Source organism: Lepidothrix coronata, unplaced genomic scaffold, assembly GCF_001604755.1.
Source record: "Lepidothrix coronata isolate B3197 unplaced genomic scaffold, Lepidothrix_coronata-1.0 Scaffold46, whole genome shotgun sequence".
In the NCBI taxonomy this organism is placed as follows: domain Eukaryota; kingdom Metazoa; phylum Chordata; class Aves; order Passeriformes; family Pipridae; genus Lepidothrix; species Lepidothrix coronata.
In genome coordinates, this window is record NW_016690226.1 from 5,075,509 (window position 1) to 5,088,651 (window position 13,143).

At 46.7% G+C, this 13,143-nt stretch overlaps 1 protein-coding gene across 1 annotated transcript; it reads right to left on the minus strand.

The window, feature by feature from the left end:
* Positions 1-785: 785 nt before the first annotated feature.
* On the minus strand, positions 786-8,326 carry C1R (complement C1r subcomponent). The gene is made up of 11 exons (XM_017814694.1): positions 8,175-8,326; positions 7,178-7,406; positions 6,755-6,947; positions 6,427-6,570; positions 6,083-6,279; positions 5,449-5,596; positions 5,245-5,366; positions 4,579-4,657; positions 4,022-4,162; positions 2,336-2,410; positions 786-2,092 (listed from the first exon to the last, which is right to left on the minus strand). Coding segments are annotated over exons 1-11 (2,130 nt in total). The 5' UTR covers positions 8,177-8,326; the 3' UTR covers positions 786-1,292.
* Positions 8,327-13,143: the final 4,817 nt, after the last annotated feature.

Here is a 13,143-nt window from a genome sequence, read left to right on the forward strand (position 1 = left end):
TCCCTCTCCCAAACCAGGGTTTATCTCTTGGTCCTGTAAAACCTTATTTTTCCCTGCTCTTATTGCCTCTCATGCTCCCTTTTCCATACAGATGGGAAAAAACAACAGAATTCTGATTCATAGAAATCATGGATGAACTTCTATCACCTGTGCACTTTCACAGATCATTTCCTATGGCATATTATCTCTAAAGCAAATGAGATATACTGACATCTGAGAGGATCTGGAGCTCGATCTCCCATAAAACAGTGCAAGAAGGCAACTATGACCTTACCCCCAGAGTTCTCCTGTCAAGCTCTTGCAGACTTCATTTCTCTCAGTGACTCACAAGAAAATGGTAGGTTATTCTGCAGAAGCGAAAGTAGACAAGAAGACAACTCCAGAGAATATCCACAACACAAGAGAGGTCACCTTCTCTTTGAGTTAGCATCATTTTAGAGCTGCTGTCCTGCAGTTAAAGCTTTATTTCATATTATATAAAAAAAAATCCACCCTCAAATCTTGGTCAGTGAAGACTCCTAGGCTCTTTTCTCCATGAGATTGGTTCTTGTCTTCCCTATCTTTTTGAATGTGGCATCACACAGACAACTTCTTTTCATCTCCCTTGAAGCCACCTGGGGTTTCAGATTGGGTAATCTAACAGTATTTTTTGACAGGTGAGCAGCTGCTACAGGGCATTGTGGAACTGGAAACACTTTAGCGGCAGGTAAAGCAATCCCCGTATAAAGTCCAGAAGTTGCTTTCAGTGGTGGGAATATTCAGTCATCATTAAAAACAAAGACAGAAAACCATAACACACCTGGTTTCTCCAGCAATTATTTTAATATTTATAGAATCTCAGTGATGCCAATGGGCAAACACACACTGTACTCAGCACAAACCACATCTTTCAGGAAAGTCTTCTGCCCTGCAATCTTCCCACACAATAGAGTACAAAAGTAGACCACAATAGTCTCATGATATTGTCAGCATTTCAAACAATAACATGTTTGCTGTCCTGAAATTTCCTGATTTTATTAAGGCTTCATCCAGTAATAAGATTTGGAAGAACTAGAACATCCACAAAGGCATCCCACAAGCTGCCAATGGTACTGCAGTTTTGGTAAGTTTTGATGGTACCACCAAGAATTCATCAAACAGTATGATGGCTTTCAGAAGTGCTTATGATGAAGGTTACATGGTTTGCCTGTTTGAAAAGCCTTTGGGACATCATCAGAAGCTTTGGATATGATTTGCTGTATCTGGAAATTGGTATGCTAGCAGTGATCCCTCAGCTAGTAGGACAGCATCATCTAGAGCTTGTCCTCCTCTACTATCCCTTTGATCCAGTCCAAGTAGCTAAGGATCTTGGTGTAGAAGCCATAACCTTGGGCACAGCCAATACCCCAAGAAACTATGCCGGTAGCCACCCAACGACCACTTTCCCTGTCTAACACTGTGAAGACACTCCCACTATCCCCCTGGCAGGTATCCTGTTTGCCCCTGGGGAAGCCAGCACAGAACATATTCTCAGAGAAAACCATAGGGATGTCTTTCTTACTGTCCAGCCAACTCTGACACTTATCTCGAGCAACTGCTGGTAGGCTCACGTACTTCAAATCATTTGAGATGATGTTTTTATCCACACCAAAGCCGCTCACGTAGCCCATATGCCCATCCACATAGAACGTGGTGTTGGTGGTATCTGGGAGACAGATGGGCAGTAGGGTAGGGCCCAAGGTTACGGGGTGTTTCAGCTCCAGCAGGGCTATGTCCCCGTTGAAGTTGTATTCATCTTTAGGGCTGTAATCTGGGTGGATAAAGATCCTACGTACAGGGTGGTTACCCATCTTGTGGAGCTCTTCCACACTGGTGTGGCCGAGGAAAACCTCAGCCTCCTCTGCTATCTGGTCCAGGCTCACGTTGTTCCTTACTGCTCCTTTGGGGAAGATGGTGTGGGCAGCCGTCAGGATCCAGCGATCACCCAGTAGGGCACCACCCCCTCGTCCATTGATGCCAGTCAGAGCCTGCCAAGGAAAATTGCCTGTCTTTGCTGACAAGCCACCCAAGATCCGCTGGACTTTAATAACAGGATGGACCGGCTTCCCACACACTGTGGAGAAATACAAGGAAAAAACATGAGAAACATGACACCCTCTGTTGCCCTAGCTTGTCTCTCTGTTTCCTACACCATCACTGCTTGATTTCACCTTATTTTGGCTTCCTGGATAGACTTCCCTGTCATCCCTCACTGATACCATTATTCTCACTCCCCTTTCTGCATGTTGTCCCAGTTTTGTACTGATTTGTAAGCATGAGATGGTAAACACTAGATGAAGTCGGAGTTCTTACTGACCTGGCAAGCAGGCAGGAATCCTTGCCTGGCCATCTTGGTCCAGCCAGGTTCCCTCAGGAGAACAGGTGAATCTGTCTGTAGGATGAGAGAGAAAGAAATGAGACCCAGGCCTGCAGGGTCTGGGGTGGGAAAATAGAACGGAATGGAACAAAATAGGATAGAATAGAACAGTTTTCAAGAGGTTCCTTTCTCCAAGGTGTCCCACATACTGCACTCAGCCCTTCCATGCCAAAGCATCCTTTCCTGGGAAAAGCTGTCTGTAGTACAGTATGGAATGTTTCTGCCTGTGCGTCTTTAAGCACCTCAGTTCCAGGGGACCAGTAAAGTTCAGACACTGCTTCTGTAGAAGAAAAGCCTGAAGGGCCATCTGAGGGAAGTCTTAACTTCACTCAGTCCACGTGTGTACGGAGCAGTATTTGACCCAATTTATCCCAAAGAAATGAGAAGAAGTAAAGACATGGATTTTAGATTCAAGTTTCTGGTCTTTGTAGTTTGCAGAGAGTAGGACAAGGTGTTTGTTTCAGAAATGGGAACAAGATGTACATGCTCAGTACCTATTTCTGAGCTGATGTTGCAGGTTGGCTAAACTTGCACGTCACCTCTCAACACAAACTTCACTACCTCCAACACTCTTGCTTTTCTTAGAAAGTTTGTTCTGGTGACTAAAAATAATTTTTACACAATTTATCTTAACATTGAAGTAAATGCTTCTAAGGAGGTGTTTGCTGTTCTCTTTCAAAATTGACTAAATCACGCTGACTCCCCATCAGAATTAGGCCAATGCTGATATTTACTTGCTGCTGATTTTTTTTCTGATGAGACCAAGCTCTGACTCTATATGAAGGAGTTAAACTCAGATGCAAGAATAATCAAATTCAACATTAGTAGCAACTTAAAGAACTCCTCAGCTGCTTGCTCCTGGCCCCAGTGGTAGCATGTCACCTCTCTCCAGAATGCTGCGTGCGTGCTGGCAACTGTATCCAGCAAACTGATTCAGTTTAAAAAATCTGCTGCCTTTTTCTTTTTTTTTTGTGAGGGGGGGCAGGGGAAGGCTAAATGAGCAGCCAAGGGCAAGGAAATCATGAACTCCTTGTGCTGTTCTTGGAATCCAAGGTCCTGCATCATCTAGTTATGTCTTGGGTGTAAAAAGAAGGCGTGTGAATGGTTTTGAACAGTGACTTAATTTTTCTAACCTGCTGCATAAAAACATATTTTTCTGTAAGATTTTATTTAGCTCTTAGATATCTCTGCAGCTGAAAAATATTTCAAATATCTAAACAGTGTTATAGGGGAGCAGAGTGTGAGTTTATTTATTTGCATTTGTAGCAACTTGGACCAATGAGGTGAGTTTTTTGAATTTTGATGATTCCCAGACACCATGCCTCAAATTTCAGAGAAAGAATGAAATCCACTACAAAAGAATGAACTACAGCTGAGAGAATAAGTCCTTCTGCAAATGTTAAGAGGAGCATGAAAGAGGTACATAATGGACTCTGGGAAAGAAGCAGGGTGGGAATAGGGTGAAACAACAAGCCTCAGGAGATATATGCAGAGTCAAGGGAAAACTGAGTCTTCACAGGAGAAAAACATGAGCCCTAAGCCTGGGGAGAAGAGACAATTCTAAATGAAAACTTGAGAGGGCTCTTCATGCACAGGTTTCAGTGTCTGTGTGGGATTGGGACTCACCACCGCCTGTTCCAGTGACGATGTGATAATACGGCTCATTGCATCGGTATGAGATAGTTGACTGGTACTTATTCTTTGCAAGTTCATTAACATAGCTGAATGCCCCATTGGTCAGGATTTTAGGGCTGCCACAGTTCACAACTACAAAAAAGGAAAAAAGGGAAAAAAAAAAAAAGAGATGACTCAAACAAACTCATACTTCCTGCAGGTCTAGGCTCAACTTGCATTGTGGCCTTTGTGTGAAAGACCAGTTAGGAGAGCTGGCAGAGAGAGATTGTTCCAAAATGGATCCCAAACTGGGATCTTTTACTTTTAGATGTTACAACATTATTGCAAATTTTGAGCGATATTTTATGCATTTTTGTAAGGGAGGAAAAACATTTAAATTTTTGCAAGTGGAAAAATGTAAGTCAATGGTGGACCTCCACAGGTCCTTCCAGCAGCACATCCATGAGTCTATGGCATGGATGAACTGAGTCACAGAGGCTGAACCCCCCATTTTCCTGGAGGAGGAAAGCCACAGCAGAGTACACAATCCCTGTTCTCAGATCACTCACTTTCACAGCGCGGCATGGGTTGATGCCATGTCCCATCAGCCTGGCAGACAGCAGTGAAGGACAGCAGCTTTCGGTTGCCCTACATGGAAGAGGAAAACAACTGTTGTTCGACAGAGCCTTTCATTCCCTTCACCACATTAAAATATTATTCTATCTGCCCATCTTTTCACTGCTGTCCAATATTTGCCCCTCTGAGGTCTGTTCCAATTGCTGTCTTCTCCCTTTGATGCCTTCCCTCTATCCTGTATTTGCCACAGCCTACACATTCTTCATAGAGGCCAAGATACCAGCAGCCAGCAACCATAAAACCATGACAACTATGGGGTGCTATCCCGTCCTGGCAATGGGATGGCAAGGGAGGCAGGTAACATCTTCTGCTTCAAGTCTGATTTTATATCCTTCCAAAGAGGTATCCTTATTTACTAATGTTTCCTGGGACTTTTGTTTCTCGTCTTCTACCAGGGTTTCATGAAACAGTAACTGCATAAGGAAGAGAGCTAGGAAAAGAGAAACCACTGGAAGACAGCCAAGAGAAGCAAGGAAGAAACAGAAATTGCAAGAGGTTGTCATGAGTGAAGTCTCCAAAGAAAGTCTTACTGAAAGATGAAAGACACAAACTGAAGAGAAGCCAAAATATGACTGAAGGGAGTTGAGAAGGGATCTCACCTCCATCAGGTTATACCCAGTCTTGCAGCTGACAACAAAGTAGTCCTGAAATTGATACACAGACTGCAGGTCTCTGATAATGGTAAACTGATCCCGTGGGACAGGCTGTGGGCACCGTATTTCTGTGAGAGAGGGACAGTTTAAGTTGGGATTAACAAACAGTGTCAGTAAGCTGTAGTAGCCTGTGGGGGAGAAATCTCTTACTCTCCGAGGTGTAGTGGATCTTCCAGCCACGACTGAATCCCGACTCATCAGTGAGGAAGAGTATGTCCACCTCATTGCTGTTGGTTTCAATGATGCCAGGTGATTCCCTGCCACAGAATTCACCAATCTCTCTCCCTCGTGCTTGGATCTGATGAGAAAAAACAGGTATCACAAGGACAGAAACACATAAGCTTCTCTGCCCCAGTATCTCTATTTCAATCCAGACCAAGTTTACCAGAGTGCCTATGACAGTGAATAGGGCTGGTTGTCTGACCCATCTTCACTATGTCTGCACTGACAGATCAGGACTGACCTACCACATGCTCTGCTTCTCCCTTATCATGGCAATCAGAGTTATCAACCCCTTCAAGTCCTGAGATTAAATCAAAGGGAGATTAAACTGGAAGAAGGAGGGGTATTTTTTTCTCTACTCACAGGGGCCTGTGACCCAGAGTCTCTGACCTCAGGACAGTGGTAATTAAGTGCACTGAGGGAGGGACAAGCGCTCAGTCCTTCATGCTGGGGCATTCTCCTTGTACTGATCCCATATTTCTCATCTGAATAGTGGCATCCACACAATTCCTGTCCAGGTCTGGCAGCAGGGCTGGAAGCAGAGTTTGCTAATCTCCAGTACCTTGAGTTGGTCATAAGGACAGTGGACTTGCTGGTGTTCATCAATCTCAAAGGGTTCCAAGAACGTGAGGATGATAGACAGGCCCTTTTGCAGACGGATGCTGTAGTTACACCGAAGGTCTTCAGGATAGGGCTGGGGGTACTCAGGACTGCTCAGGTACCCAGATGCCTCTGTGAACAACTCACTGCTGCACTCCACTGGTGAAGAGGAAGAAAGTGGAGGTCACATCATGGGGCTGTGTCTTCTGTAGCCCCATCATCTGCTTGCTAAGTCACTTCTCCCACCCATCCTGAGTGAAGGGCTCCTTCTCTGGAACCCTCTAATCTTTTAGAGTTTCTATTTACCTTGGCAGGAGTGGTGGTCGCTCTGAAGCTGGTAGCCAGTGCGGCAAGAACAAAAGTAGCCACCCACATAGTTGTGACAGAAGTGCTGGCACTGAGGCCTTTCATCATTCTCAGCAGCATTATTAGAGTCACATTCATCCAGATCTGAAGACAAAGGAAATGCAGGGACAAGGGGAGGAAAGTGTTAAACCTCTCTGCTCTACACTGGAAGTACTTAAGAGATCCAGATCCTTGCTTGAAGCTTCTCTTCATTTGCCTGGCAAGGAGGAAAACTGGTTGGAGCCACACAGGCTTTTCTTTCCACATGTTGAGGATATTTCCTACTCACCCACAGCTTTGTAGTATGCCAGGAAGCCCCTGTAGGGAATCACTGTGCCATTGTCTTCATTGGAGAAATCAGAGTGAAATTCCAAGTGCATCCTGTTCCCCTTAGATACAAACTCCTTTCTTCCCGGGTGATTGCCTGTGGTTGACCCAAGCTGGCCACAATATCTGCCCAAGTCCTTCTTGTCTGCTTTGATCTGTCAAGGTTAAGGAGAAATCAGCCTTGTAAGATTGAGTGTGCTCCATGCACATGTATTACCCAACCACGAGTTGCCAGTACCTGCACCACTCATTTCTATCTTTAACTCCTTCCCTTTCCTTTGTGGGAAGCATCAGAGGAGGCCTGGTGAATGAAGAGCCATTGCATGTGGTGGCCACTAGATTCCCATCTCCGTTCACTCCTTGGTGCAGGTATCTATGCACATACCTTAACATAATCGTAGAAGCAGGACTCAGATGGCTCCAGATCAAAGTATTTAAAGGTCAGCTTTACCACATAGCCTTTTGGGACCTGGATGTCCCAGATGCTGATGTTATTGTTTGGATATGGCTTGGGATAACCAGGGGATCTGATCTCCCCATAAAGCTTTTTTGGGACTGGACTGGAACTGATCACTCCAAAAAAGAGGAAGGCCCATGGGAGACAGGGAACATGCCTGTGAATATGACAAATAAATGAAGACATTGCATAAAATTAGGTCATTCAAAATCAGAGGAGACTTCACAAGTGACTTGTCCACTGCCTAATGGAATGCAAACACAGGAGGTCTAGTTGCAGGACGAACTCCCAGGTTGAATCACTCAGGAACAAGGGGGACAGCTGAAGCAAGGACACCAGCATTAGCAAGATTCCAGCAAGACATTGTGATCAAGCCAGAGAAATTTGAAATTCATCAACCCAGGAAGCAGCGTGAAGAAGCGTGGGTGAATTCCCTGAGCAAGGTCTGCATGTTCCCAGAAGTTATGGGGCTATTTCTCATAGAACCAGAAGTTTGGTTCCCTTTGGCCCTGGGCCAGCGGGTCATTTCTGGTTATTGCTAGTTTTAGGGTCATTGGTGAGGATCTGAAAATCTCAAGCTTGGTTTGCCGAGGAGTAATCCTGCCAATGTCTCCTCAGCAGCCCTCTACCCAGTCATGCCTCGATCTCTCTCTGCCAAAAGTTGGAGCTCAGTTTCTTTTTTCTCCTCATGCTGCAGATCCTCCCTCTTCCCCTCTGTGTTCCTCCGAAAGAAGCTCACTGCCCAGATCTCAGGCAAACATCAGTCAGGAGGATTCTTCTACGTGCTAGCAAGGTTTTCAACGAAGGGACAGCGAGCAGCAGCTTGCCCCCCTTGACCTCTTCTCCTTCCTGGAGGGGTCTAACCCCCCGATCCCTGCCCGCAAGGCTGTGCCAGCGCGTCCCCCTCCACAGAGCCCCGACTCACATCTCCGTGCGCTCCTGCCCGGCCTGAGCTGCGGAGCGGCAGCCAGCGGGGAGCCGGGGGGCGGGCAGGGCGGGGGGAGGAGGAGGAGGGAGCGAGGCAGGAGCGGGGAATAGAAAGCCGGGCTGCGAACGGCCTGGCACCGGACCAGGTCCGCGGCGCCCGACGTCTGCTGCCCTCTGCTGCCGGGTCCCGGTCCGCGAACAAGGGAGTGCCGCGGGGGGACTGTCTCGGCCTGGCCACGCAGAGCCGAGTTACCTTTTCTGGGCGAGGAGGCAGCAAAACGATTGCTAGAGACCCCTCCGAGGGTTTGATCTGCAATCCAGTGGCTGCTCTGAGTTTGTTCCCCGCGAAAATATCCTCCTAGGAAGTCCACTCCCCAATCCTTCTGGGCTGTTTTCTGGTATAGAAGACCAGAAATCTTATAGTCTTCCCAAATTGATTTAAACTTAAAAAAAAAAATCAAACCGTCAACCCCCCCAAGTTTTCTCAATTCCGGCCTGCTGAAGAGCACTTCGGAGATTGTTTTGGGGTGGGAAGGGAACTGGGATCTTCTTCGAGGAAAGCAAAAACCTGAGGCACTTGAGTTAAATAAATATTAAGAAAAATGAGAAAGTCTATGGAATTAAAAGCATTCTAAGAAAAAAAAAATCCCTTTTCAAGGACCCTTCTTGCTGTTTCTTCTGCAAGCATTTTTACAAAAAACAAGATAGATAGATAAGGTCCTCTATTTAACGGGGAAATGAGAAAATATAGCTACTTACAAACCCATTTCAGGCTTTTAACAATGTAGTGCCCAAGACATATATTGTGTGTCCCCAGCTTTATGAAGTTCAAAATTTCTTGGCTTTCAGACTTTTGGTGTAAGAGATAAAACACCATTTTAGTGTTTTTCCTTAGAATTATGGGTGGCTTCAGAGAAGTTAGCAAGTGTCTTGCATTGAAATCACAGGAAGTAATTCACAGCTACAAAAACATGAGGAATGAAGACGAAAATAGTGCTAAAAAGAATGAAGAAAGCATCTTTGGAATATTTATGGAAGTGTACTAGAGATCCTGCTCATCAAACATCTTTGAATTATTATCTGAAAAAGATCAAATAAACATGCAATTAGTGCCTCTGTAATAACACCATATGCCCCCATGTATCAGATATAAGATTCAGTGAGGGGCATTATCCCACTACTTCTGATGTCCAAATATGCATGATGAACACAGTTGGGCAGGATCACTGCTTTGCTGTGTCATGCCAGAGTGGGTTCTGCTGGCTTACTGTCTCATGAGAAGGGAAGCTTTTACTCAGAAACCACATCTGGAAAGTAGCTAGGAAATACTGGAAGCTATTGTTTGAGAGATCTGGTATGAGCTGGTCACCAGTGAGAGGAGTGTTCCCTGGCAAAGCACAGACAGATAGAGGTGCCTGAAGATCATTTGTAAGGAAGCTGATAATTTCATTGTGTCCTTGACAAACAATCTTATGAGTGTCCTGTGACACTTTCAAGGCACATCTCCCATGTCTTCATTTCCTTCTCCCACCCCAACAACATTATCTGTGATAATAGGAGAGTACTTCAGCTGGTGAAGCAAGGGTGATTAGCTGGGAATACGCCTAGCCGGAGCAGCCCACCTCTAACACATGTCCCATAGACCCACCTGATTTAGACAATACAGCTGCATCCTCAGTCTTGCTCCAGTGCTCCCACTGGTGGCGTTCCCCTTCAGATGCCCTGTGCAATCTTTATGTGAGATAGGAGCCAGGTAATACTCGGGTACCAAATTTTTCTCGGGAGGAGGATGTTTGTGCTTTTCTGTGCTTAAGGGCAGAATTCACGTAGGACCATGGAATACATGTAGGAACACAGAATGACAAAACTAGTACCTGTTTGCAGCCTGCTTGACTCAGCTGGTGACAAGCGGTCTGGACAATAAATCCAGACAATATCAGAGTGAAGTAAAGAAAATGTAGATCTTCAGCATGGTCAAAGATGCCAGCATCCTCTCAAGGAGCATGACTCCTGCTTTGAATACAGTGTGTTGGAGGAAGTCATTTGAAAGAAACCTGCTCTACAGCCTCAGAAGCAACGAGATTATCCTCTGAAATGCAGACCAGACCCTTTCACATCCACTGAGAAGAAGAAGAGCTGGATACTTTACCCTCAGACCTGAAGCAAGGAGGACAGAGAACTACCTCTGTTTGGCCTCCTACAGCTACACCACCTACCCTACAGTGCACCAGGGCCATAGACCCAGGCTCCCTGTAAACACTGAGTTGCTTTCCCAGGGTACTCTACCTTCAACCCCCTTGGCTGACTACCCAAAGTACCCAAACGCTTGGTTTGAGCCATTTGGGGACACTCTGCCACTAGCCATTGGGCTCAGGCTTCACACAGCCAGGTCTGTGCTGTCAAATGGCTCAGACAAATCATGCCACTCCTGCAGCTCTGGCTGATATAGAGAGGATGACCTAGACCAAAATAAGGTTCTTAAAAGACTCTTAAGAGTGGGTCTTTCCCCTGATATGAGAGGGTGAGCAGCCACAGCATCTTGGTAATCTGCTTCTGTGTCTTCTAAATCAAGGAACAAAGCCAAGTGTAATACCCCAGGAGGTACACAGTTCTGCTGCATTACCACTCAGCATGGAGCATGAACAAAGACAGTGTCATCCTGATATCGCACTTCATCCCCTGCCTTGCACTGGCATCCTCACTTCCCACAGGCTCGTGTATCAGGAATATAGTACTGTTGTGTAAAGTCATCATCTGACTTGGGCATCACACCTACAACATGATTACAAAAGAAAAAACAATGAATTACTAGTTCTGGTAGTTACTATCTGAAGCTCTAGAATAGGTTGGAGTACTATCCCTTGTGATTATTATTACTGTGGACCACATCAAGTGTGCATGATTCTTATCAATGGCTCTGGCACAACCAGATGCTTCCTGAAGAAGAGAGGCTGTAGTGGATATATGATAGCTGGCAACCAGTCAGGAGCAATCTACTCAGCATGTCACCTCACAGGCTTACATGACAATTACATGAATGGTTGGCAGGCCAGTGGAAGAGTCTGGCTAATCACCTGAAGGCAATAGCTGTCTGCCATCCAATCAGAATGTAGGCTCCAGCTTGCGGTCCAGGACCTGAAATGAGTTGATTACTTGTTGATCACACACTCTGGAAGATACCAGCCTGGACATGGTGAAGTGAGCTTGGTATTGGGGATCAGAAGCAGCCCAGAGGGGCTCTTGTGGTATGGGAGAGTGTGAAGAGGGCAACAGCTGAACCAGCTTCAGCTGCTGTTAGTCAAAGCTCTGCCTTTTGCAACTTCATGATACAACAAAGATCACGCAGTTTCCCTGTGATAGAATGATGGATTGAGGAGGTCTGCACAGAGCAGATAAATGACGTGCTGGATGGCATGGCTACGGTTGCTCACTGGTTTGATTGAGGCAGTCTTGCCCTGTGGATATTGACAGGGTGCTCCCATCTCGTATGTCCTCAGAGACAACTGTGAAGAGCCAGAGGTTGACACTGTAGGCACAGCTGCAGCTCCCCAACCCTTTGCTTATCACATGTTCTGAAGTAATGCTTTTCTCATAGCACTCAACTTTGCAGTTCCCTGAAAAGAAGCTCTTCAGAAAAGACTATTTTTAAATGAGCTGCTGGAGGAAAAAAAAATGCATTTTCTCAGCTTGAAAAGGATCTGTATTTTCAAAATTTGCCAATATCTTGGTTCTCTGTGGTGTCAGTAGCAACACATTTTTTCGTCCCCACCCTTTAATCTTTTGTTGGGGGTAATCACAAAGATTGTTCAGAAACAACTGCATGTGGGCTCGTGCCCACCCCATGAGGTGTCATCATTAAAGGACACCTCTCTCTTTGTCCCTGTTCTGGCTTTTTCAGGGTACTTCACCTCCTTTGGTTTTGCCCCTTGGTCTCCCATTCCAGACAGCTGTGAACCAGGGGAGCTGTGATGGTCACAGGGAGATGCTACCGAGAATGCCAGAGGGAGTGTTGGGACTAGAGGGGGTAGCCATGGTTTCTGACCCAGGAAAAGAGCCTGAGCCTTCCTCACCCATGGGACCTTCTCAGGAGTGCAGTGAACATGAGTGTAGTTGCTCCAGCCCTCAGATTGCACAGCATTAAATAAGAATACCTGACTCTGAAGGAGAAGTGCTGTTTTCTACCCATCCAGCTTGAGGATCTCAAGAAGTTGTGGCTGCCCCATACCTGGAAGTGTTCAAGGTCAGGTTGGAGGGGGCTTTAAGCAACCTTGTCTAAGTGGAAGGTGTCACAGAATCATTTAGGTTGGAAAAGACCTCCAAAATCATTGAGTGCAACCTTTGGCCGATCACCACCTTGTCAACTAGATCATGGCTCTAAGTGCCATGTTCAGTCTATTCTTGAACACCTCCAAGGATGGTGACTCCACCACCTCCCTGGACAGTCTCTTCCAACTGGACAGTCTCTTCCAATGCTTGACAACCCCTTCCTTGAAATTCTTCCTGAATTTGTCCCTGCCCATGGTGGGGGTGTTGGAACTAAATGATCTTTAAGGTCCCTTCCAACCCAAACCATTCAATGATTCTATGAATCCGGGACTCCAAGAAAAATGTGGCACCCCTGGAAGACAGCAGGTGTTGGTGGCTGCCGAAGAAGGGGCAGCCTGAGCCACCCTTGCCCACTCGGGCACCGACCCCCGCATCCCCGGGGAAGCTGGAGGGCAACGCGGGGTTGGGCTGCGGCGGGGGCGGCAGGAAGAGCGCTGGAGCTGCGGGGGCCGGGCCGGCCGTGGGGCAGCCCCTGCGCCGCTCCTCCCCAACTGCTCTTATTCTGAAAGGAGCCTCCGTGCAGCCGGCGGCCCATCGCCCTCCCCGCCCCGGCCCATCCCGCTCCCCGCCTCCCGCTCCCCGCTGGCCCGGCCCCGCCGTGACCCCCGGCCCGGCCCGGCCGCTGCTCGGCGGGGGGCGAG